At 34.9% G+C, this 26,338-nt stretch overlaps 5 protein-coding genes across 5 annotated transcripts; all 5 read left to right on the forward strand.

The window, feature by feature from the left end:
• The first annotated feature begins 495 nt into the window (after positions 1-495).
• Positions 496-4,763, forward strand: LOC104881156 (uncharacterized). The gene is made up of 2 exons (XM_019224044.2): positions 496-569; positions 4,148-4,763. Exons 1-2 carry the CDS (start codon positions 496-498, stop codon positions 4,500-4,502), a joined length of 429 nt encoding a protein of 142 aa, XP_019079589.2. The 3' UTR covers positions 4,503-4,763.
• Positions 4,764-6,975: 2,212 nt separating this feature from the next.
• Positions 6,976-9,982, forward strand: LOC100260169 (sedoheptulose-1,7-bisphosphatase, chloroplastic). The gene is made up of 8 exons (XM_002263013.4): positions 6,976-7,248; positions 7,412-7,531; positions 7,669-7,854; positions 8,376-8,457; positions 8,578-8,799; positions 9,070-9,170; positions 9,313-9,384; positions 9,507-9,982. Exons 1-8 carry the CDS (start codon positions 7,132-7,134, stop codon positions 9,786-9,788), a joined length of 1,182 nt encoding a protein of 393 aa, XP_002263049.1. The 5' UTR covers positions 6,976-7,131; the 3' UTR covers positions 9,789-9,982.
• Positions 9,983-10,189: 207 nt separating this feature from the next.
• LOC100853171 (uncharacterized) lies at positions 10,190-11,583 on the forward strand. Its single transcript, XM_059741493.1, has 3 exons — positions 10,190-10,198; positions 10,283-10,380; positions 11,055-11,583. Exons 1-3 carry the CDS (start codon positions 10,190-10,192, stop codon positions 11,581-11,583), a joined length of 636 nt encoding a protein of 211 aa, XP_059597476.1.
• A 3,717-nt stretch (positions 11,584-15,300) lies between these two features.
• LOC100247392 (laccase-4) lies at positions 15,301-19,198 on the forward strand. Its single transcript, XM_002265137.4, has 6 exons — positions 15,301-15,459; positions 16,197-16,348; positions 16,509-16,753; positions 17,298-17,426; positions 17,700-18,617; positions 18,777-19,198. The coding sequence occupies exons 1-6, from the start codon at positions 15,373-15,375 to the stop codon at positions 18,905-18,907; spliced, it is 1,662 nt and encodes a 553-aa protein (XP_002265173.1). The 5' UTR covers positions 15,301-15,372; the 3' UTR covers positions 18,908-19,198.
• A 1,633-nt stretch (positions 19,199-20,831) lies between these two features.
• Positions 20,832-23,362, forward strand: LOC100255200 (transcription factor DIVARICATA). Its single transcript, XM_002274978.5, has 2 exons — positions 20,832-22,031; positions 22,470-23,362. The coding sequence occupies exons 1-2, from the start codon at positions 21,637-21,639 to the stop codon at positions 22,927-22,929; spliced, it is 855 nt and encodes a 284-aa protein (XP_002275014.1). The 5' UTR covers positions 20,832-21,636; the 3' UTR covers positions 22,930-23,362.
• Positions 23,363-26,338: the final 2,976 nt, after the last annotated feature.

Consider the following 26,338-nt stretch of genomic DNA (forward strand, 5'->3'; position numbering starts at 1 on the left):
TTAGTGTTAGGTGCTATGATATTTTATTGTCCCCCGAGGAAGAAGTTTTTAAATTTCCATGTTTGGAATGAAAAAAATTTCAAAATTTTTAGTATGTTATAAATGCATTCGATATGATAATAGATGACCACCACCTTCTCCCCGTTTCTCATTTTTTGCTTGCCATGTTTATTACCATTAATGTTCCATTTATTTTAATTTCATTTATAGTATTTAATGAGACCTATAAAAGGCTCTTGGAATAAAAAGAAAATCTCCAATTCTATCTGGGTCTCTTAGTTGTACTCTCCTTAATACATTTATGAGAATATTTATATGTTTATAATGTTTTCAAAGGCAGGTCGGAGGTTGAACTGAAAAAGTTATCGATTTACGATTTATTGGTCGAACAGTATTTGAATCGATGATATCATAAATATATAATTTATATTTTATTAAAATATATATATAACCCAACATGATTTTGATCAACTAATAGTTGATCGATTTGATGGCATGACTGTCAATTCAAACTATTTGAAGTCGGATCAATTGTTAAACGATCCAATTCGTCAGATTGAATCGAAAAGGTTGTTGGTCAACGATCGAACTAGTCAATCTCATTCAATTTTCAAAACATTGTATGTAATGACCTACTCCCAACCGTGTAAATATTGTCCACTTTTGATCCAAAGGGGCCCTCATGGCTTTAAAACGCGTTTATAGGGTTAAGAGGAGTCCATACTTATATAGTGTCAGAAATTTTTCCTCATATTCGATGTGGGATGTCACAAACACCCCCCCCCCCCCAATGCAGACACAACGTCCTCGTGTCCCACAGGATTGCAGGGCCAAATAGATGAACACCCCTACAGGGCCAAACAAACCACTACACCGAGGTCGGAGATTGGCTCTAATACTATTTGTAACGATTTGCTCCCAACTGTGTAGATATTGTCTGCTTTGTACCCAAAGGGACCCTCACGTCTTTAAAACACATCTACAAGGTTACGAAGAGTTCATACTTATATAGTGTCAGGAACTTTCTCTTTTATTCGATGTGGGATGTCACAAACACCCCCCATGCAGACACAACGTCCTCGTTGTGTCCCACAGGATTGTGGGGCTAAACAGACAAACACCCTTATTAGACTAAACAAACCACCACACTGAGGTCGGAGATCGACTTTGATACTATTTTGTAATGACCTGCTCCCAACTGTGTAAATATTTTCCACTTTGGACCCAAAGGAGCCCTCACAACTTTAAAACGCGTCTATAGGGTTAAGAGGAGTTCATACTTATATAGTGCCAAAAACTTTATCTCCTATTCGATATGGGATGTCACAAACCCCCCTCTTCCTCCCCCCATGCAGACACAACGTCCTCGTTGTGTCCCACAAGATTGTGGGGTCAAACAGATGAACACTCTTTCAGGGCCAAACAAACCCCCACACCGAGGTTGGAGATCAACTCTAATACCATTTGTAATGACCCGCTTCCAACTGTGTAGATATTATCCGCTTTGAACCCAAAGGGGCCCTTATAACTTTAAAACGTGTCTACAAGGTTACGAGGATTCCATACTTATATAGTGTCAGAAACTTTATCTTCTATCTGATGTGGGATATCACAAAGACCCCCCATATAGGCACAACGTCCTCATTGTGTTCCACAGGATTGCGGGGCCAAACAGACGAACACCCCTACGGGGCCAAACAAACCACCACACCGAGGTCAGAGATCGGCTCTGATACTATTTGTAATGACCCGCTCTCAACCGTGTAGATATTGTTTGTTTTGTACCCAAAGGGACCCTCACGGCTTTAAAACGCATCTATAAGGTTACGAAGAGTCTATACTTATATAATGTTAGAAACTTTCATTTCTATCCGATGTGGGATGTCACAAACACCCCCCATGCAGACACAACGTCCTCATTGTGTCCTACAGGATTGCGGGGCTAAACAAACAAACACCCATACTGGGCTAAACAAACCACTACACCGAGGTCAGGAATCGACTCTGATACCATTTTGTAACAACCTGCTCCCAACTGTGTAGATATTGTCTGCTTTGGACCTAAAAGAGCCCTTATGGCTTTAAAACAAGTCTATAGAGTTAAGAAGAGTCCATACTTATATAGCGTCATGAATTTTCCCTCCTATCTAATGTGGGATGTCACATTATATATTTCTCTTTATTCCTCTTTACATCTAACCTTTCATTTATTTTTATTTATAACAATATAATTTTTTTTAAAAGGTTTTAATTAAAAAACATCTAGAATTCTATGAAATTTGGAAAATCATAACGTTCTCTCTTAGAAAAAATAATCTTTTTATCTTATTCTTTACAACTTTTAATTATATTCTTTTATCTTTCCTAGTATTCTCCTCTTTATTTTATCAATGATCATTTTTTTTTCTTTACTTTTGATGATCTTTTGAGTTGATGTATTTTTTAAGAATTTATTCCAAATAAATATGAGATTCTACTTTGAATCTAGTATGCTCTTGTATAGAATCAAAGAAAATGGGAAAAACAAGGTTTTACCATGATAATTTTATATATTATTTTAATATTTTTTTTTCAATATAAATAGTAAAAGTCTTACGATAATGATTAATACATCATTTTAAATTTTTATTATTATAAATAATCTTTTAGTAAATTATAAATTTCATACTAGTTTCACTCTTTTCCAATATCCATGGTATAGTTGGTTAAGGTATAATTTCAATCGGTTGAGGGACAATTGAATATTGATGATACCTTCAATTGAGCTTAGAAACTCCAGTAGTCACCTACAAAGTATGATCAATTAAGGGTCTTTTATTACTTGTTGGATTGTCAAGCAAGAAACCTAGAGATTGAAGAGTTTTAAAACATTTATTGATAAGAGAACAACTGCATTCAATTGAGAAAATATCATGTCTCTTATTCAAAGCTCTTCTTCTAAATTCATTGATTTTCTACTTGTAAATTCATTAAGTGCATCTTCAAATCTATCATAACTTTTCTTTGTATTGTAAGTTAAACCAGTTCCAAGATTGGAAGCATCAATTTCATTCTTTATTTACTCATTGTGAGAGAATAGACGTCAAGTTGTTTGTAAACTTGAACAGATTGCGAAGGTACATTGAAATCTAAACATCCAAGTATAAAAAAAGTTTGAAGACTTTGACTTTAAAAGTCTTAGTGATAATAGAACTCTCAATTAAGAACTTGAGGAAAATAGACATAAATAAAATGTCAAATAGTATTATACATTCTTTCTCTCAAATATCTTTAATTTATTATTATCTAATTTCTCTATTTAATTTATTATTGTCTTATTTCTCATTTTCTTATTAATTGATTACTTTTTAAAAGGTTTTTAACACCCAATTTACCTCCTCCTCTTAAGTGATTTGCTTAATCAAATTAGCTGTTTTTTACAAATCAATAATTTATTTGTATAACTTATCCTTTTTTTCTTTAATTAATAAGTAGCATTGGATTGTAATAATAGGTGTCGAACCATTATTAACCACGTAAGAATGAAAAAGAATTTTTCTAATTGAGGTCATTGATGCATTAATTAAAACAAGGTTAAAATTTTAAAATAACTTTTTTCTTATTTTCCATTACTTATATTTATGATCAAAGTAGTTATAGAATATTAACAAAAAAATCAATTAGAACTGGTTTGGGAATTGTTTTTTGGACTTGAAAATATGTTTTGATAATTTTTTTTTACTAGAAAGTAGTGTTTTGAGAACTTGTTCTAAAAATTTAAGCACAAACTAACTTTTTTCTTAGTCATCAAATGCATCCTTCGGGTCTATAAGTTCGATTTGTCCATTTGCGTTCACTATCGCTTCATCGCATTGCAAGTGGACATGTGGTAGCATTATGGTATTTTTTAAAAAATATTTTAATTATTTTCAATTATTGTTCAAAAATAAAAATAAAAAAAAATAAAACATGTATAAAGTAGTTTAAAAAAATATTTAGGCTATGTTTGGTTCCCAAAAAATGCTAAGGAAAGGAAAAAAAATGCAAAGGAAAATAATTTTCTTTAGTTCGGATGACATGGAAAATTTGATGAAAAAAAAATATAAAGAAAAATATAAAGGAAAATATCATAATATTTTCCCCGATATTTTCCTTAAAAAATAACGAGGAAAATAAGAGGGAATGAGAAGGGAAAAGGGGGGGAAAATTTATCGGGCTATTATGTCTTCACCGAGCATCTCCTCCCTCTCCCCCACCTCCCTGGCCTTCAGCTCCGCCTTGGACCGCTCCAGCTCCACCACCTTGGCCCTCAGGCAGGCGATTTCCTCAACGGCATGGCAACTTGGGTCAGCACCAGCGTGGCATCAGCCTTCTTCGCGTCTCTGGAGCGTTGCTCCTGCATCAATCTGTCCACGACCGACATGGACGACGACGACTATGGGGAGGAGGCCAAGGACCGGCCTTTGATGCTCACCAGTGAGTCCCCAAAAAGCGACGTCGTCAATAGTAGTTGTCGATCCTGACGTCTCCGAACAACTCCATCTCATGCTTCACCTTTTTTGCCGCTAGCACCGGAGGGGGAGCCGACGAATAGGATGACTCCATCGTGGCCGCCATTGACGATGACTATGACTATGACGATGACAATGGTGATGGATTTTCGCCGCCTTTGGAATTTGGAGCTTAGCGATGAAAATGATTTTAGGGTTATTTGATTAAAAGGGATATCAAAAGTGAAAACACTAATTTGATTTTAAAAACATTTAATATAATTTCTTTTTTGAAACATGAAATTTCCTTTTTGTTTTGTCTTTTTTTTTTTTGGAAAAAGGAAATACTTGTCAATAATTTTTTTTAATAAAATTAAACAAATTTTAAAAATAAATTATGTGTATAATTTTTAATACATTAGAATTATTTTTCTAAATATAAGAATTATTCTATCCTTTTAATTAAATATTTCATGATTTTATAAATCAAGAATTATAATTAAATCTAAATTTTATTATTAAAAAATGCAAAATATATAAAAAAAAGAAGTAAAATGTAGTAATAAAGTTATGCTACAATTATGGATTATTGACACTTTTTGGACGATAAAATCATGTTTGAATTCAATATGTGAAAGTGACTATTCATATTACAAAATAAAGTTGAAGAATCATAACTTAGCTATAAAAAAATAAATGGTCAAGCATATTTGGCGAAAGAGAATAAAAGGTAAGATGTTTGTTTGATTTATCAAATATTATAAAATTTATATATTTTCATGTTTTTCAATTTCTCGATATGATAGGGTTATGTTTGGTTCTTAAAGATGATTAAATATATATATATATATATATATATATATATATATATATATATATATATATATATATATAGATATATATATTATCATATTTGAATTTTTTATTAAAAAAATAAGATTGAAACATGGTGCAAAAATAATTTATTTATTTTAAATTTAAATTTTATTTGTCTTCATATTTGATTTTTATAAAACCAACCAAATCCTAACATACAAGACAGGACTCAAAAGCCAAATTTAATTTGAATTGGGCTTCTCCATCTGTTGAGAATTAGGTTTGTTCATTGGCAATTGCCTAATTGGTAAATGGGTGTGTTCTTGATTACAACTATAATTGAAAAAAGGGTTGTTATTGCTTGATTTTCAAGACTTTGAATTGATTTTTTAGGGTTTGGATTATAATTGTTTCAATCTATGGCGTTGGCTTTGGAGTCATCCTTTCGGCGGGACTTGAGTTGGTAGAGCTCTTGCTCAGCTTGGAGCAGCTTGAGATGGAGGATTGAGAGTTGGGAGATTGAGGAGGAGGATGGGAGGAGGGCCAAGAAGAGGGAGAAACCAAGGCCAAGGTAGGAGGAGAGCAACTTCCCATGTGGGTGTAGACCCATTGATGATTCTGACTCTGATGCCCTTACTTTTTCTTCCACCTTCTCCTCCATCACCATTGCTAAGTGGAGCTCTGTATTATTCCTTAGACCATGTGATGTCGACAACTTTTGTATTTAATATTTATTAATTTGATATCGTTTGGTGACTGAGAAAATGAGTGAAGTCTCTGTTTTTCCTATTCTTTAAAAATAGAAATTCATTAATGACATTTATATATTAATGCCACATTAAGGGCATAATAGATGTATATTCCTTTAGCAAGGTGTGTAGAGGTCCTATAAAAAGTGTATAAATGCAGTGTTAATTTGTAGTACAAGAACATAAATGCAATGTTAATTTGTTGAAAATTTGGTTTCTTGTGTATGATTTCCAGAATTATTGAATTTGGTTTATCTAAGTATTGATTTTCACTTAAATTTCTATGAGTAAGGAGCAATATTTTGAGTTAGGAAGTATGTTGATTATATGTTTTTGTAATAGTTTTGTAAAACTGCTTTTTAGAAAATAAGAGCACAAAATTTATTTTATTATTTAATAAATTGATAATTATCTAAGACAAATTATTGATTTTGTTTTCCTTCCATTTTTCATTAACTTTTTTTTGTGGTTAACCAAACAAAAGAAAATGAATTTTTTTTTCCCTTAAATTTTCCATGGATAACCAAACAAGTGAAAAAATTTATATTCATTTCCTTAGTTTTTTCTTTCCTTCCACTTTTCCTCCAAATTTTCTCTCTCGCATTTTCTGGGAACCATAGCCTTAAATACATATAAAATAAATTGAGAATATCCTAATTTTTGAGATAGACTTTTATTCATTAAAAAATTATTTAGCACTTAATTTTCTATCTCGCTTGTACATGTTTAATTCGAGAAGGGAAGGAAGGAATTGAACTTTCATTTCAGCTTCATTTCCAATTCCACACTCAACCCAGCGGTTCCAGGCTTCCAGCGTAGATGATAACGGAAAGCGTATGCTGAGGTGGGCGTACAGCAACAAACTCTGGGGCCCACATGTATATCTCTCCACATAAAAGCAGAGCCACAGATACACGAGCGATAATTATTAATCCCATCACTCTATCTACTCAGCACCCGCCACGTGGCGCATCCCAGTTCTCTGCTTATCTACCCGGACCATTCATTCCCAGTCGTTTGAGCAGCTGAGCCAGAACCCCTCCTCTTTCTACTACATTTTCTTCTTTTTCTTCTTCTTCTTCTTCTTCTAATCTGCAATGGAGACTGGTGTCACGTGCTACGCACGTGGGGCTTTCCTCCACACCAGTGTCTCCTCTCAGCACTCCACTGCACTAGTTTCTCCACCTTCCATCTCTCCTTCCTTCAGCTCCAAGGTAATATACTTATATACATATATTCAAAGCTTTCATGTCCATGTTGTAAGTCTGTGTATGTTGCATGATTACTAATTAATCTTCATACCAAAACTGGGCAAAAAGAAGAGGGTGATACAGAGAAAAATTTTGTAAAAAACTTTGTATGAAATGATCATGGCAGAGCCTGAGATCAAGCTCGCTGTTCGGGGAGTCGTTGCGGGTGGTGCCCAGATCTTCACTCAAGGTTTCAAGGACGAAGAACTCTTCCCTTGTAACCAGATGCGAGGTCGGTGATAGCCTGGTAAGTACTTGTTCGATTAATATTGTTCTATGTCGACAGCACTACTGCTTTGTTCAGTTTCTCTACACTTGTAGCCATGGAGCTGAGTGTGGAGGTGATTGGAGAGGATAAGATTTATTGGAGCTTTGTGATTACAGGAAGAGTTCCTTACAAAGGCAACCCCAGATAAGGGACTGATCAGGCTAATGATGTGCATGGGAGAAGCTTTGAGGACCATTGCCTTCAAAGTGAGAACAGCTTCTTGTGGAGGAACTGCTTGTGTTAACTCTTTTGGTGATGAGCAGCTCGCTGTGGACATGGTTGCCAACCAGCTCCTATTTGAGGTTAGACTTCATTTTGTAATCTATTCCTGGATGTTCTTTTCTTGCTCTTATGTCTGCATTTTGGGAAAGGAAAATCATAGAAAATTTATAAAAGCTTTCCTGATTTTCATGAATTTTTGTTATTTTCCTTGGTTGTTTTTTAGATTGAAACAGAGCCTAAAAGAAGAATGGTCACAAGAAAGAATTCTCTTGAGTCTTTTGGAATGATAATTTTGTGAAAATATAGTTGTGACTTCAAGCAAATACTTGATCCATCTTCAATCTTCAAACAGGACACTTTTAAACTCTCCACAAGAAACACAAACTGGGAAATTGCTTGCATTTATTGAACTATAGAATCGTTTCAATTTTCAAGTGGCCAATAAAATATTTTCCCCTTTCAAGAAAAAAAAAAAACAATGAGGAAGAAACTTAGTGCCCAGACATGGAACTGCAATTAAATGGTTCTATTTGCCTATATAGCATAAGTCACTGAATTTAGAACGGGGTTTTGTTTAATATCTGTGAGCATTTATGCTTAGGCCTTGAATTACTCGCACTTCTGCAAACACGCTTGCTCTGAAGAAGTTCCTGATCTCCAAGACATGGGAGGCCCAGTTGAAGGTTTGCAAATCTCATCATTCTTTTAATTTGATCAGCAAGTTTGAATACTTAAGAAGAAAAAAAGAAAGACGATTTAAAAGATTACCTATGACACTTCTTTTGGTTATTGGAAATGTACAGGAGGATTTAGTGTTGCTTTTGATCCACTTGATGGCTCCAGTATAGTGGACACAAATTTCACAGTGGGCACCATCTTTGGGGTGTGGCCAGGAGATAAGTTAACTGGGGTAACAGGAAGAGACCAAGTTGCAGCAGCAATGGGGATTTATGGTCCTCGAACTACATATGTTCTTGCCCTTAAAGACATCCCTGGAACCCATGAGTTCCTCCTCCTTGATGAAGGTTTCTTTCCAACAAACATAGTCGAATTTCAAATTAAATAGAAAAAGCAGCTTTCTGCTTCTAATTTAGAGTGTGTTTGGTAGTGATTCTCTCATAAGTATTTTTAGTTTTTTTAACATTACAAAATTTTTATTTTTTAAGTATTAAAAAGATTAAAAATGCTTCTCAGAATCACTGTCAAACGCTTAATTAGTCACCCCATTTCTTTATAAACCAGAGGAACCTCACTCTCTGGCTCTCTCTGATGCCCTGTTTTTTCCTTCTTTTCAGGGAAATGGCAACATGTAAAAGATACAACAGAAATTGGTGAAGGAAAGCTGTTCTCCCCCGGAAATTTGAGGGCCACTTTTGACAACCCTGACTATGATAAGGTTTAATTTTTTCCTAGTTCTATTTCCTTTCTTTTTCTCAAAGGAAGGAAGAAGTAGGGTTATTGTTTTTAAGGCCCTGAGTACTGCTAAACCTTTAAACAGATATCAACTCATTTTGATTTCTTTCATTTGCCACCAACAGCTGATCAACTACTATGTAAGAGAAAAGTACACTTTGAGATACACTGGAGGAATGGTGCCAGATGTTAACCAGGTATTCCCATTCTTCCACCCACCCTCCTTAACCTATCTTATTAGTTTAATAGACAAACTAAGTTTCCCGGTTAATATTATGAATTTAAAAATTCTCAAAGAATATAAAACTTTTCCATGCAGATCATTGTAAAAGAGAAAGGTATCTTCACAAATGTGACATCCCCATCTTCCAAAGCCAAGCTGAGACTGTTGTTTGAGGTGGCTCCTTTGGGCTTCTTGATTGAGAAAGCTGGAGGCTTCAGTAGTGATGGCACTCAATCTGTGTTGGACAAGGTGATCAATAATCTTGATGAGAGAACTCAAGTTGCTTATGGGTCCAAGAATGAGATTATCAGGTTTGAAGAAACACTATATGGGTCATCCAGGCTCAAGGCAGGCGTGCCTGTTGGAGCTGCTGTCTAATCCACATATCCCCTCTGCTTTCATGCCTCTATTTTTGTATCTTTGGAACAAAATTCAAGCTATTTTCTTATACGGTTTGTATGATATAGTGCATGAAATATTCAAGTTATTTACCCCTGGAATTAAAATGTTGAATTTGTATTAAGATGAATGGATGATCAAGCAGGAATATTGGCCAGTCTCATTTTCTGAAATATGTTCTTCTGAATTATGACTTCTTTGGATTAATGATAATGAAGTTGCGTCAAGTTTTATTGCACCTTATTTCTAAAATCAACTGATGATGGTAGGTTACTGAGTTCTTGCCATACCAGGATTCCCTATAACACTATCCACCATATGAGGCATCGGCCCGTACTCTGGTTTCAGGACCAAGAACCAATCTGTTTTAGAGTTTGAACATGGAAACTGTTATTATCTCCATATCAAACAAATTTTAATGTCCTTTGCTAGAGGGAAAGCTTGTATTTCACTGCATTTAATTACTGAAAAAGAGCATACAAATCACTGGCCTGAACTACCATACACTGTCTGGCTCAGTAGTGTTCAGTGACACTGGATCAGGAGTCAAATCTTTTCGAGTGGCACTCAGGTGAATAAATAAATAATTTCACTGGTGTGTATGAAATTGCAAATCCCTTTCATGGAGCTTTCCCAAAAACAAGGTCATCCTATTCTGTTTGGGATATTGTAAATCCCTAGAGAGGTAGGCCTAGGGATTATCCCCCTTTCCCTATGCCTGCATCATCCAGAGTAACATGCCAACTTTACATAGCTTCTTAGGATTCTTTCACAATGCAAATTGATGCCTTCTTTATAATTAATATTTCAGTCTGCTAGTGCAAGATGTGGATGAAGTTATGAGTAGCATACCAATCCAACAGGCGGTTTTTCTAGAAAGAGTTTGTTATTCAATCTGAATGTAAAAAATCCTAGAATTATATTGTTCTTGATCTGGGGGGATTTTTTCAGCTTGTGTTGGAGAAGGAATTAATATCATCAAACAAGAAACAGTAAGCATGGTAAGGGTTCTGCCTTTTTTTTTTTTGTTTGCAGTCATTTGTATTGGTAATGGTGGTGTCCCTTCTGTCGTCTTCCATCCTCTGTAAACTTGTTTTAAAAGTTAGCAAGTTGAGCCGGGGACCACCTCATTCGCTTGGGATCAGCTTGGTACTAGTTGAATCATCTGATCCATCCTCTGGAATCATTGCCTCCTTCTACCTCTCATTCACAGAATTTACAGATACAGTAATCAAATGCTTTTAGGATTCTGTGTTTTAAACTTTTACCCTTTCTGCAGGCACAGGCATTAGCAGTGGGGAACGGGAAATGGCGTGGAACAGTTGGAAGCATTGTGGATGCACCCATAGACAAAGTTTGGGTGATGGTGTCACAGACTAAAAGACTACCAGAATGGATGCCAATGGTTGAAAGATGCACTGACTTGGATGGAGATGAAGGCGTTCCAGGCTATATCCGGCTGGTCTCCGGCTTCATGTTCCCTCAACAAGATGGAGAAAGGTCATGGGTCAAGGAGAAGCTAGTTTTCATGAACCCATCATCACATAGTTATGCATACAAAATGGAAGCAAGCAATGTAGGTTTAGATGGGTCTGTAAATTCATTAAAGCTTGTGGATTATGGAGATGATTCGACACTAGTAGACTGGTCATTTGAGATAAACCCTTTAGACGGTGCTTGTGAGGACAGCATTATAGACTATCTAGGATTTCTCTATAAATCTTGTATTAATAGGATTAAGGGTGCCATTGAAGCTTGGGACAAAAAAGTTTGACCAGGATGTCTCATCCCTCAAAACTCACTCCAAGGGTATGATAGTTTTTTCACACCTCAAGTCCAATTACTCAAAGTGAAAACAACATGAACATTCGTATTGTAATCGGAAATTTATCAATTACCAAATTCTTGTTCAAAGTAGTAGGACAAAATTCTAAAATCTCTAAGTATCAACTTTAAAAAAACTAATACATCAATCAAAGTGTTATTGTCAAAATAACTTCAAATTCAAAATAATTCAAACGAGAATTAAGTTTTAACATCTAAATAATGTTCAAAATAAAGAGAGTTTAAACAAATATCCTAATAAAGCCAAATTTCTCTCCTAACGGTCACCCCTCGCCTGAACTGAGGTTACTTGAAAGATTATCAACAAAGGGGGATGAACTTAAAACTCAATAAGAAACATTAATACAGTTTCATGGATCAAACATTTTCAATTATGCTTACAAATAAGATACACAACATATAGTTATTTTTATAAAAACTTTTGAGTTCAAAATGCTAATACATTCAAAATTTTCAACAAAACTTTCTTATATCCATTTGAAAACAATTTCCCATCAAAACCAAATCGAATACATTCAAAATATCTCTACTCTAGTTATCATATGACAAATGGTGCCTAATTAGGTGAGACTTCACAATTGAGTAACTAGGTTCAAATTTGTTCCATTCAATGTGAACAAAACCAAATGTCAACAATTATAACCATTTGACTAGGACTATAAAGTCAATTATTATAACTTGTTGACTAGGACCGAAAATGTCAACAATTATAACCTATTGACTAGGACCATATAATCTAGAGTTAAACACTTTATTTCATTAATTCACACTTACAAAACAAAACATCATAACTTCTCAATTTTTCATTTTTCATAAACAAAGAAAATGCTCAAATGTTCTTTCCACACAAAACATATATTTGATCCATGTGTAAAGATAAAAATAATATTTTTACACATTTAAAAATACAATATAAAAGGAAAATTACTTTCTTTTATAAAAACATGCATTAATATCCCTTACTAAAAAAAAACACTCAAAATCTTGAAGAATAATATTAAAGAGCCTACTCTTTACCTAGCATAATATCATAGACAATATTTATTTTTGATTATTTATCTAAAGATATAGATTTGACAATACTAAAAATATTTTATTTAGTATTAGAGATCCTAATTAATTTTTCATGTTAATATTATCACCACCCAATATTATTTTCAACTTACTAAACAATAATAAATTAATTTAGTGAGTTTCCAAATTATTGTAAAATTCATTTTCTTACCTAATCTTACCCTCACTATTTATTTGTTTATAAACTTAAATTAAATTAAAACCTATACAAGAAACTATTATTATTATTATTGTTCTCATAATCCAACTACACTTAACAACAATTCCACCCACACACCCCATTATATAAATATATATTATTATCATTATTATTACTTTCAAAGACCTCTAACACCACTACTTAAAGCCACCAACTACACCCATTATTATTATTATTATTATTATTATTATTATAATAATAATAACACTTTTTTTTAAACCTATGCTACACAACATCCATCTACATTATTATTATTATTATTATTATTATTATTATTATTATTATTATTATTATTATTATTATTATAAGAATAACACTTTTTTTTTTAAACCTCTGCTACACAACATCCATCTACATTATTATTATTATTATTATTATTATTATTTTCTTCATTATTCCAAAAAATACGCAACTCTTATTTTATTTATTTATTTATTTATTTTTCTATATCTATTCATTTGAGTAATCAAAATTTATTTATCTCCATTAATAAATCAAACTATGTTCATTAATTTTTAATCTTTTTGACCCATAAATTAGTTAAACGAACTCTAATCAAAATTGACATATTTTAAAATATTCAAAACTAATTAACGAATATAAAATATTAATTTAAGGATAAAAAATCTTATTTAAAAAATTAATTTTCAAACTCTAAACCTCCAGATCTTCAACCTTATATTCTTTGATTTTTCTGATCTCTATGTAAAAAGGTTTTCTAAATAGAGATGATAGTAAAAATCTAATTTATACCTAGGGGTTTTAAATACGAAAAGATTTTTTTACTCTTATTAAATTACTTTAATCAATTAATAATTTTTAAATTACGATTTTATCCCTAAATTGGGTTTGGGGCATTACAAGATGGCTCATTGAAATGTATTAATATCAAATAGGCCCAACTTTTTCTTTCACTTGATCTATTATTGAATGTCTTAATATGGCTATAATGTAAGGTCAAATTAGATTCAAATTGGACGGAGTTAATTAAATTACTTTAATTAATTAATAATTTCTCAATTATGATTTTACCCCTAAATTGGGTTTGAGGCATTACAGGATGGCTCATTGAAATGTACTAATATCAAATAGGCCCAACTTTTTCTTTCACGTGATCTATTATTGAATGTCTTAATATGGCTATAATGTAAGGTCAGATTAGACTCAAATTGGGTGGAGTTGCTCAAGTGTTGCTGCATTGAAGCTCCTTACTCCGAGCAGGTTCAATCTGTTTTGCCCATCAAAACAATTACGGTTCCTTACATGTTCTTGACCTTTTGGACTATAATTATGAATTGACTGAGAAAGAATGAAAGCATGTGATTTCTATGGAGTAACTGAAAATGTAAATAAAGAAACAAGATGAAAAATGTGTAATCTATTCCAAATTAATGACAGAGAAGAGATAGTTACAACAAACTTTGCCAGACCTTTCACACAACAACAGACCAGACTTCCCTGATCCATGAAAGCCATCTCTCAACAATATCCTTTTGTTCCATTGGCGGCATTTCATGTACTTATGGTCTATGGACCATTTCCCACCAAAGTCAGCATCCCCTTATGTAAGTAATAGAAGCATACATAGTACTCTTCTAGAAGAGTAGTCCTTAAGCATCTACCAAACTTTTCTTACTCTTCTTTTCTCATCACATGTTTGCAGTAGAATTTTATTGTATGGTCTCAGCATTACATATAGAAAGTACCCCGTCATCACATGTGATGTACATATACTAGAGAACCTTCTTGAATCAGTTCTCTTCCCAAGGATCCATCACTCAGAGAATCTGACTCAGGCCCTTTGGCATATTGATTCAGATCCATTCATATGGGCATATTTGATCATGTTATAGGTATTGCCTATTGGCACTTACTGGTCTACCATCTCTTGTAAGCGAACCACTCCCTATATGAAGACTGTTTCATGCTTGTGACATCTGCTCATGGAGGGATAGTTGTGACAAGGGAGTGAATGAGAATTAAAACATGTAAGAATGCATCTTTTGGAGGAAATCAATCCTAAAGGTTAGGAATTGAGACACACTAGCATCTCTTTTACATCCTTAATGAAGAAGCAGCCTGACGGACAAACGTGTAGCAGTAAAATAGCTTCCATCAAGAGAGAGAGATGCGAGAGAGATGTGCAGCTGGGCTGTATGTTTCAAGCAGTCCAGATTCTGATATGGGTTGCTGTCAATGGAAAATGGCAGCAAGAGCATAGTGGACAGATAAGTACATTATGTAACATGCAAGAAAACTCTGAGGAAATAACTGGCTGACCTTCTTCATCATTCACCTAACAGGCTGAAAGGACATGGCATCACAAATTTATTCCTTTATAAGGTTGGAGAGGCGTGTCATGCCTACATACATAAGAGTTCCAGTAAGAGCCAAAAAGCCACGAATCCCGGGAGAGAGAGAGAGGTACCAAAAGAGAGGAAGAAGATGGAGTTTCGGGTAGGTGCAATGCTACTTGTGGTACTGATATTTCCAACATTGGTTGGGGCCATGGTTCGCCACTACAAGTTCAGTGTAAGTACATCCCTTCATCTTTTCCTTTACTATTGGTAGATGTTACTATATAGCAGACGAAACATTTGAGACTGAAAGAGGCATGCCCTGCTTCAGGCATAGGCATTGCTTTGTCAATAATAGGCAAAAGAGGAAAATTATGGCGTTTTGTTGCACATGGCCCTATTCTAAAGGTCTATTCTAAGAGTCATTATTTGGGTGATCCATGTCTGGGTTTAAGAGCGGTATTATTGCATTCAACAATTCCTCCCCTAACATGATACTCTTGTGACTCCAACCCATGACCCTTGGCTCATAATTCCAATGGTTGGATCAAGTTTTAACCATTTCATCTGAAACCATTTTGAGACTAATATATTGGGTAAATATTGATGTAATAGTACGCCATATATTCCTACCAAAACCTCCAGCCTGAATAAGTCAAATTTCAAAACTTTTACGAGATATTTGGTTCCCAAAAAGCAAAGAAAGGAAGAACAAATTGAGAAAAATTATTTTTTCGTGTCTAAGTTACAATAAGAAAGGAAAAAGAAGGTGGTGAACTTGAAGAAACATGAAAAAAATAAGTTATTAATTTTAAATTTATTTATAATATTTTTTTCTATTTTCTTTTCCTTCCATTTCCCCCTCAATTTTCTAATAACCAAAGATTAGTATACATTCTTCTCCACTTGTATCTAAGTTTTTACTAAGCTCCCCAAAAGTTAATGAAATTTATTGGTGGTGCATATATGCAGGTGGTGATGAAGAACACGACAAGGCTTTGTGCAACTAAGCCTATAGTGACTGTGAATGGGCGGTTTCCAGGGCCTAAGCTCTACGCAAGGGAGGATGACACGGTGATTGTGAGGGTCATCAACCACGTTACCTACAATGTTACCCTCCACTGGTGAGACTTTTATAAGGACTCCTTTTGCTGAACATGGGTAATAGGGCCATTCTCATGCCCAAGAAACTAGATAAAAAAAAAAAATTGACTACTGGTTTGAGTAGTATGATTTAGCAGAATCGGAGGGAAATGACAATTTTGTGTGTTTTGGATATGGCAGGCATGGGGTGAAGCAATTGCGGACAGGGTGGTCAGATGGGCCAGCATACGTCACTCAGTGTCCGATTCAACCGGGGCAAAGCTATATCTATAATTTCACTCTGTCTGGCCAGAGAGGCACCCTTCTTTGGCATGCACACATTTCCTGGCTAAGGGCTACTATGTATGGTGCCATTGTCATCTTGCCTAAGCGGGGTGTTCCTTACCCTTTCCCCAAGCCCGATAGAGAAGTTGTTGTCATATTAGGTGAGGTCGAGGTTCTCTCTCATTTGTTCCACTAACATTGTCTTTGAATTTGAATAAAAAAGAAAGAAAAAAGACAAAAAATAACTGCTTCACCCATTTTCTTCCATTTAAATATTGTTATCTCCTAATTCAATAAACCCTCACGATTTTAAAATGTATTTATATAGTTAAAAAAAACTCATACCCGTTACTTGTTCCCCTACATGATGTGAGATATCATATTTTCTCTTAGAAAAGAAGCTTGTGTATATATATATAGAGCAATTCTCTTAACCACATAAAGTTGACTGATTGGGTCAAAAGTAGATAATATCTATATGAAAGGGAGTGACTTGTAATGGTTTATGATAGAAAGAAATGAGACCAAATTTGCTTTACAATGATTTTGGTTGTAGAAGGGGTGTAAGCTTGTAGACATCCTCAAATATTTGTTTTGACTGTCATCTAGTTTGATTGCAGCGAAAACACTTCAAAGAACATGAAATGGGGGTTACAAACTGTCCCTGACAGATTTGCTAAATGCACTTATATTCTGTGATTATAGGGGAATGGTGGAAGGCGGACGTTGAAGCTGTGATCAACCAGGCTATACAATCCGGTTTGCCACCAAATATATCAGACGCGCACACCATTAATGGCCATCCAGGCCCCACATCAACTTGCTCTTCTCAGGGTACTGACACCGGGTATACATTGTCTTGTGTTTTTTTTCCAATCCTAATGCCCCCCTCCCTACCCATTTTTTTCCTCTTTTATCCAGAATTCTTCACCACCCATTCATTTTTGAAAGAAACAACATTTCAATCAGAAAGTATTGAGCTGAAAAATGTTTTCAACCTGCGTAAACCAGAAAGAAAATCACAAACGATTTTGGAGGAGACAACAGAATTGATAGTGTTGCTACCTATAACTGCATTCTCCCTGATATATATGAAACCGTGAGCAGGTTATACTTTGAATGTTGAAAGTGGAAAGACCTACATGCTGAGGATCGTCAATGCTGCTGTGAATGATGAGCTGTTTTTCAAGATTTCTGGCCATCAACTGACCGTTGTGGAGGTGGATGCCATCTATGCCAAGCCCTTCAAAACTGATACCTTATTCATAGCTCCAGGGCAAACCACAAATGCCCTTTTAACTGCAGATCAAGGCGCTGGCAAGTACTTGGTTGTCGTGTCGCCTTTCATGGATGCTCCTATCCCAGTAGACAACATCACAGGAACTGCTATTTTGAGCTACACAGGCACCCTTGCTGCTTCCCCTACTGTCCTTACCACCAGCCCTTCTCAAAATGCAACCCAATTAACATCAAGCTTCATGGACTCTCTTAAGAGCCTCAATTCAAAGCAGTACCCTGCAAATGTGCCATTAGCTATAGACCATTCTCTTCTTTTCACCATTGGTGTTGGGGTCAATCCGTGTTCTACATGCGTAAATGGGAGCCGCCTTGTGTCCTATATCAACAATGTTACCTTTGTGATGCCAACTACTGGTCTCCTTGAAGCACATTACTATAACATAGGTGGGGTTTTTACTGTTGACTTTCCTGGAAACCCGCTCATTGCCTTCAACTATACTGGCACTCAGCCATCAAATATGCAAACCATGAATGGCACAAGGCTCTACAGATTGGCCTATAATTCAACAGTTCAAGTTGTGATTCAGGGGACTGCAATGATATCACCAGAGAGCCATCCAACCCATCTTCATGGCTTTGATTTCTATGCAGTTGGGAGGGGACTAGGGAATTTTGATCCAGTGAATGATCCCAAGAAGTTCAACCTCATTGACCCTATTGCAAGAAACACAATAGGAGTACCATCAGGGGGATGGACTGCAATCAGATTCAGGGCAGACAACCCAGGTAGACCTACTGGCCTTATCTTTTTATTTCCTTGTCGTAAGCGGGTAAGGTAAATCAACTGCAAGGACTAATGGCCAAGCACCAATTATTTCTAACATGACCCTTTACTTTTGTCTTCAAAGAAGCATAAAATTGAGCAATTTCTGATGATGGGTGTAGGTGTGTGGCTGTTGCATTGTCATTTGGAAGTACACACAACTTGGGGGCTCAAGATGGCCTTTCTGGTGGAGAATGGGAAAGGTCCAAATGAGTCACTTGTACCACCTCCCTCTGACCTTCCAAAATGTTAGATAATTCCAAAATGCCTCAACTGCATCACAAGACTAAGCAAAAAAAAAAAAAGGAGAAAGAAGAGGATGGAAGCTGCAGGAGAACAAAGAAAAGAAGAAAGATTTAAGGGACTGCTTGTTTTCATGAAAGTGGAGGAGGGTGAGCTGTGTTGCACAATTTTCTGTCTTTTCTTTTTCTTTCCATGCTGCCAATGTTTGAAGTTACATAGCCTTGTATAACTGAGTATGAGGGGGGGTTTTTACTAAAAAGATCTTGGATCATGGTTGCAAAATTTGAATTTGGTTACAAAACCCTTATCACTTGCTTGAACCCACATTTCCCACTTAGGAAACAGGCACTTCACTTCATCCATTGAGCTACAGGTGCATAAACATAATTAAACCATCCATGATGATCAACAATATTGGTTTTCTAACCTTAGTTTTTAGTTATATATTGAATAAATAAGAAACTTTTGTTATAAAAAAAAAGGATGAAATTTAATGATTTTATAAATCCGTATTCTTCAATCATTAACATATATTTATGTGACAATAAATCATTTTTTTTACATTTATTTTTATATGAATTAGTAGTGACAATTTTAACATAACATGTGATAAAGAATTTTAGTGGATTCACGTTATGTTAACTGATATAATCTATTTAATAAAAAGGTTGTGCTCAAGTTTAACTGTTTAATTTGTTTAACATATTTATTTAATCGTATCAAAATGAGCTATATAATTCATTTACTTAATTATGTTAAAATCATCTACTTATGATTCAATCTATTTATTTCCTATTTAACAAATATGAACTTACTAATTTTATACATCTAAAATTTTTAATTTAAATATCATACAATTAAAAAAATTAAATAATTAAGTAAAATTTTATTTATTTTATTATAAATATTAATAAGATAATAAAAATATGTAAAATTAAAATTAAAATTTACTTTCTACATTCTAAATTATTAAAATTTAAAATTAATTCAATTAATATTTAAAAAATTTAAGCTTAAAACTTAACATTTATAAATTTAAATTTTCAAATAAATTAAATGAGTTATAATTATATTAACATGTTTAATAAGTTAGAATTATGCAATGGGTTTAAGAAGTTTAAAATCATCTTAATTAGTTATACATTGATTCATATATAATTCAATTTTACACATTTAAAAAGATTATATAGGTTGTATCGTTACATTCCAATGATGAACTATTGTATTATCATTTTCGTCATTCAGACATTATTATTAAAGGGTTATTTGATTAAACGTATCTTTAAAAATCCAAAATTTGAAATTTAACCTCTCATCCTTTTTTGACTTTATTTGAATAAAAATGCTCTCATTATTTTTTTATAAAAATAACTCTCTTTTTTAAAACCTACATGTAAATATTTGAATGACAAATGACATTTATGTAAAAAAAATGAATTATTTTTTAAGAAAAAAATATAGAAATGATTAAATTTAAAATTTAAGAATTATTTTATCTCGTTTAACTAAATATTTCATTATTAAACGAGTCATATTCAAACGAAGTAAATTTTTATTATTTCTTATCTTAACACGACACGTACACATGCACGTATTTGTATTTGACATGATGCGATACTTCTCAGTGCGATCCTAAATAAAGCTTATTAGTTTACACATATACTATAAAAAGTACGATATCAAAATGTTTATTTTGACTAAAATTTTTCAATATATAAATTTTATTTTTTTACAAGTATATAGATGAATAAAATGATAACATATTTCAACTGGTGAATCATTTTCCTATGAAAAGACGTGCATGAAGGGTAACTTCATTAAAGTTGAAGGGGGGTTTGAGGAAATGAAGCACTCAAAATAAAATAAAATAAAGAAGAAAAACCAAAAGAAAACAAAAATTTGAAAAGAAGGAAAAGAAAGAAAATGGTTAAGGAAGGTGGTATCATACTATCATAATATAACATATTCTTTGGATGGAGAAGAGCACCACACCTCCAATCCCCACAAGCCATCTTTCATGTCTCCTTTTCTCTTTCTTATTCTTCTCTCCTTTGGATTCATCCACCACCAACACCACCCAAAACCATTCTCCTTTTGATTCTTCTCTTTTTTCACTCCCCCAAGGGCCAAGGGCCAAGCCCCCTCTTGCTTTCCTTCCCATTTTTTCCCCTCCTCTCTTTTTTCTTCTACTTGAGGTTTTTTGCTTCCATCTTTGCCTTTGCAGCAAAGGAAATTTCAGGAACTAAAGTATTTTCCCCTGCTTTTCTGACTGGATTCTTTCAGAATCTCTCTCTTTTCTCAACTGGGTCTCTTTTCTCTTTGCTCTTGGGGTTCTTCTTGTTTTGGTCTCTTTCACTTCCTTTGTGAACTTGGGGTCACTGGGACTGTAGTACAAAGAAACCTTCCTTCCTTCCTTCGAATTTTCAACTTTCTGTGCTTCAAGTTCAGAAATTTCATCTGGGTTTTGCTTTTCCTTTCCATTCTCTGGGTTTTATTCTTTTTCTTCTTCCTTCTTTTTTTCTTCCACCAAGATTCTCTCCGATTCTGAAAAGGTTGGGTCTTTTCTGGATTCTTCGAGTTTATGCTATTGAGAAAAAGGGTATTCTGATTCCTTATAAATGATTCTAAACTGAATGCCTCTTGGACCAGTGTGAAACCTTCTTCACTCTTCACAAACTCTCTTCTCAATTCAGTATGCATTTTTTGCAAGCTGTTACTGCGTACTAAGTTGTGGCTAGTATGGAAACTCTCTATCCAGCTTCGCATATATCGACTTCGAATTGGTGGTTGCAGGACAGCAACAGCACCCTATGGACTAAAGAAGAGAATAAGAGGTTTGAGAGAGCTCTTGCTATTTATGATGAGAACTCTCCGGATCGGTGGTTGAAGGTGGCGGAAATGATCCCAGGGAAGACTGTGTGGGATGTGATACAGCAGTACAAGATACTGGAAGAAGATGTCAACGATATAGAAGCAGGGATGTTTCCAATTCGTGGCTACCTTGCCCCTTCTTTTACACTGGAGTTGGTTGAGAATCGTGGCTTGGATGCGTTAAGAAAGAGGACCGCCACTATGGTTCGAGCTTCTGATCAGGAGAGGAAGAAAGGGGTTCCATGGACAGAAGATGAGCACAGGTGAAATCCCTTTGAAACCCATTATTTGGTTGCTGAGAAAACTAGGAAAGAAAATATCATAAATAGTACAAAGAAACTCAACTGCAGTCTAGCTAAATAATTGTGCATGAATTAATTGAGCTGTTTGTTTGATTTTTCTTGTTTCCATTTTTCTGTGAACCACAAACCCAATAGATAGGAAATAAATTGGTTTGATTGTCTGATTTCATTTCTATGGTGCATTGCCTACTGTAATAATTGCTTTAATTAGAGTGGGAATTTTAGGTAAGGACTTAATTTTGAACCCATTTAATCATAGCTTTGAATGAAGATCTGATGTGGGTTTGCTGATGGATTGATGTATTTATACCCCTTTGTACTGTGTGGCTTGAACCTTGAATTCCTTTTTCTGATCCTGCTCTTTGTTCTTGACATGGGTGGTTTGATGATAAACACCAGGCGATTTCTGATGGGTCTTATAAAGCATGGTAAGGGAGACTGGAGAAACATATCCCGGAATTTTGTAGTATCTAAGACGCCTACTCAAGTAGCCAGCCATGCCCAGAAATACTTCGCTAGGCAGCTTTCAGGAGGGAAAGATAAGAGGAGGCCGAGCATCCACGACATCACAACGGTCAATCTGACCGACACTACTCCCCCAGAGAACAATAAATCTCCTTCATTGCATCACTCAACTGCACTTCAGTCGCAGCAGAAGTCCACTGGTGCTCCAAAAGTAATACTGGACTGGGATCATTCCAATGATGGAGCCCTCATGGTATTCAATTCGACTCATGGCAATTTGTTCATGCCATCGCCATATGAAGTTGCTTCGTTCGGTACCCATCATGGAGCTCATATTGTACCTCGCAATCCAGTGTTTCAAATCCAATCTGCAAGACATCAAGTTCGTGGATGAGCAAATCGGGTCCAGAAGAGAAGAGCAGGGGAGTTGATGGACAAGGAAGCAGTCTCTGTAGTTCCTCAGTGGATTGAGGAGAATTCTGATGTTATGGTGCCCTAGATAGGCATGGTTTTTTATGTGATTACATGAATGAGGAGTTGAGCTACTACTTAAAAGATTTTCTCGACATTATGGAAAGATGGGATGGCATGATGGTGCAAAATTCAGAGTGTCTGAGTTATGAAACTGAAATGAAAGACTCTTGGGTTTGTCTATATTTTTTTCCTCCATTGCTTAAAAGTCTTTGAAATGGTTTGTATCAGACAGATTTTTACATACCCAAAGTGATGATGTTCTGTTAAGCATGACATGAAAGCTTGGCAGCATTAAGAAGCCCCTTCGATTATTCTTTATTATAGACAAACATTCCTCATGGAGTTTTGTATCATTTCGTCCAACTACTTGTTCATCATCCATTCTGTTGAAATGGAAAACGCTTAAAGCCATTTCTTGAAGTTAATGATTCCACGCTTGAAATTTCACACTCCTGCATCTCCAGATATTTTCAACAGCCCTTTGGCCTAATAATTGAAACTTTTTTTCTTTGTTATTATTATTAGATTTTAACAGATGGGTTGACAAGTGGTTATGGGTTTTATACAGTTTTGTGACTGTGACCTGCACTTGCCTGTAGTAATTGGTGGTATGGCCGAATTGGCTGACTCAATTACCACTCTTTTTTTTAAGTTCCAGTACCTGATAGCTTACTTTTTGCCCACAGGGCCACAGCCACCCTTAGATTTTGTGTGTCCAACAAGGCAAGTTGACCCAAGCTTGATAACTATTACCTAGTAGAAGCTGAGTCTGCATTCCACCAAACTGAGCATCTAATGCTTCAATCGGTATTAGAACATTGGAAAGATTCACGTAAGCGTACCATGGTCATGGTGGCCTCTATGTGTTTTTCCAATCTTCTTTTTACTCCATTTGAGGTCTTTGCTTTTTACTCTTAATACTTGTTTTTTTTCCGGCAATCCTATTGTTAGTGGTGGCAGGACTATTGTATTAAGCATGGTATCTTCTTTTACAAGTCCCTCAAAGCATCATGTTTTTGTATGATTCTTTTATATTTTCGTTTGACAATCCAACCCAAATCAGAAAAGGACTCCTAAATGTGTCTAGATTTTGTGGACACTGTAAGGTCTTCATGGGAACAGAATCTACCTTTTCCTTTCCCATTTTGCAGAATGTGATCTTGACTTTACTCAACAAGATTGTAGCTTTCGGTTGTTCATCTCTAAATGGGTGTTGAAATAATTTCTTAACTCTCCCATTATGCTGCATTGGCCGCCAAGAAGATCTGCAATAACATAAAGGAGATTGGAATCTCTTAATTTTCGGAAAACAAGAGTATTTTCCCTGGTCTACGACGCTTGGCCTTAATTAAATATTTGATTATACTATTAGAAATGCCCCATGGCTTTCAATAGACTGCCAAAAAAAAAAAAGGATTCGGTGCTTAATGAAGAATCTAATGCAGGAAAAGAATATTGATTAAAATGCTCAAAGGGAAAAGGGAAATGGGTTGACATAAGATGATTAGAGAATCACAATGGAACAGTATCATTTTTCATTCAATCACCAAACCCCCTCCCCTGCAACTATTAAACTAGCTCACTTGACTTTTTTTTTTTTGTGGGAATGGGCTGATCACTACCTCAATGCTATTCCACAAACAATTAATAAATGAAGTTAAAAAAAGAAATGGGTGCCTCCCAATATGCTGTGTACTGTGTTTGTTTCCTCTTAGTTGCCAATGTGGTTGCTACTACCACCATTGTTGCTACTGCAACTATCAAGAAAAAGCCAAGTGCCCACCCATGTCGCTTTTGCTTATATCATTTTCTTAGCCACACATGAGCAATAAAAGTTCCCCGAGGACATGAGCAATACAACTACTGTGATTAACTTTTCTTTCATAAATGACAAAACTACCAACTTTATATCTTTTTTTTATAGCAGAAGCAGCCTTTCTGCAAGTTGCATAAGAAAGCACTATGCCCACTTTATGGTAATTTCATTGAGCTTTTGAGTAGATTGAGACTGCAAACATGGGCTCAAAATCATATACTTTAGGCCATCTTTTCCTCCAAAAGAAAAAGCCTTCTTTATCAATTTTTTTTCTCTTTTGATTATTTGCTCTTAAAAATCGTTCAGATGAACCATGCATGCATCGGACTTGTAGACATAAAAGTCTCCACTACCTAGAAAGATATGCTCTTGCCGTGGTGACACTTCTTCAATGACCCACCAGAGATCTAGTGATCATCCCTGAAAGCCTTTTGTCATGAGATAATTATATAATCAAGAACAAGTACTCAATGAGAGGATGGTGAAAGTAGGGAATTCAACTCTAGTTGGTTATATAACTTACAAGAGGAGGCGAATCTTTGGTCACTTTGTAATTGGAAGACACTTGTGGGTGTGGCTACCTTCAAATGGAATCTCATTGTTTATGTGAGAAAAATAGACTCCAAATGTTAATAAATGTGTTAAAGTGTTGATATTTCACTAGGTTTGCACTTTTCTTTTGGGTTTTTGATCTGATTGACTAGTGAGGTGAGGCAAAAAGGCCTTTCTGATGAACTTTTCTCTGTTCTCTTGATTCTTAGATTCTATGATCTGTTCTTACTATTTCTTGACCAACAGCATAATCTCTTAGTTATATTTGAAACTTGCATCGTTATTACTAAAAACAACGAAAAATTTACCAAGGAATGTGTTCAGCAATGGGTTTGGCCAATGTAAGCAGCTTCTTCAACAGCCTCCAAGATGGTTCCTGCAACAAATTATTTACACTCTCATCTCACAGTCAAACCAATTAAGGGTAGAACAGGAAGTGGAGGACAAAATATAGAAACTTCTGCATCAGACCTTTCAATTTTGTTATAAGACAACTGCATTCCATAGTACAAAAATGATTCCATTGGGAATTCTCTCCAAAGGAGTTATCTGAAATAGAATGCTTTCTTTTAGTCACATATAAAATCCAAAATTAGCACTGTGCCATACATATCTTTTCTTAACGCGTTTGAAGTGACTGGAGAAGTGGGGGGTGGGTGTGTTTTCTGAGGGGGGTCCTTGTTTGATCAAAATCATATCCTATTTCATAGTCATCTGATCATCACCTTCGAACTTAATTCTTAAGATAGCGACAGCATAGTTCTTTGATGATAATGCATTCTAACAAACCAAACTAAGGAGTATCTGCAACCAAACAGAACTTTGGAACTGCACTCTTGGGGCATACTTTCAATAATGTGCCTTCAGGATGGAAAACAAAATGGCCCATAGCCTTTTGAGTCACCTCCATTGAAAGTGTACCATACTCTTTGGTGAATTAGAATAATGTAGAGGCATCACT

The sequence above is a fragment of the Vitis vinifera genome, chromosome 13, assembly GCF_030704535.1.
Source record: "Vitis vinifera cultivar Pinot Noir 40024 chromosome 13, ASM3070453v1".
NCBI classification, from domain to species: Eukaryota; Viridiplantae; Streptophyta; class Magnoliopsida; order Vitales; family Vitaceae; genus Vitis; species Vitis vinifera.

Bases quoted from the DNA above. Each gene is read 5' to 3' on its own strand.
- LOC104881156 (XM_019224044.2), top strand. From the start codon at position 496: ATGACTGTCAATTCAAACTATTTGAAGTCGGATCAATTGTTAAACGAT. The intron at 570-4,147 runs GTTGTTGGTCAA...AAAAATAACGAG, and splicing joins CGTCAGATTGAATCGAAAAG to GAAAATAAGAGGGAATGAGA.
- LOC100260169 (XM_002263013.4), top strand. From the start codon at position 7,132: ATGGAGACTGGTGTCACGTGCTACGCACGTGGGGCTTTCCTCCACACC. The intron at 8,800-9,069 runs GTTTCTTTCCAA...CCTTCTTTTCAG, and splicing joins GTTCCTCCTCCTTGATGAAG to GGAAATGGCAACATGTAAAA. The intron at 9,171-9,312 runs GTTTAATTTTTT...TGCCACCAACAG, and splicing joins ACAACCCTGACTATGATAAG to CTGATCAACTACTATGTAAG.
- LOC100853171 (XM_059741493.1), top strand. The intron at 10,381-11,054 runs GTGAATAAATAA...AAATGCTTTTAG, and splicing joins TCTTTTCGAGTGGCACTCAG to GATTCTGTGTTTTAAACTTT.
- LOC100247392 (XM_002265137.4), top strand. From the start codon at position 15,373: ATGGAGTTTCGGGTAGGTGCAATGCTACTTGTGGTACTGATATTTCCA. The intron at 16,754-17,297 runs GTGAGGTCGAGG...CTGTGATTATAG, and splicing joins AGAAGTTGTTGTCATATTAG to GGGAATGGTGGAAGGCGGAC. The intron at 18,618-18,776 runs GTAGACCTACTG...TGATGGGTGTAG, and splicing joins ATTCAGGGCAGACAACCCAG to GTGTGTGGCTGTTGCATTGT.
- LOC100255200 (XM_002274978.5), top strand. From the start codon at position 21,637: ATGGAAACTCTCTATCCAGCTTCGCATATATCGACTTCGAATTGGTGG. The intron at 22,032-22,469 runs GTGAAATCCCTT...GATAAACACCAG, and splicing joins TGGACAGAAGATGAGCACAG to GCGATTTCTGATGGGTCTTA.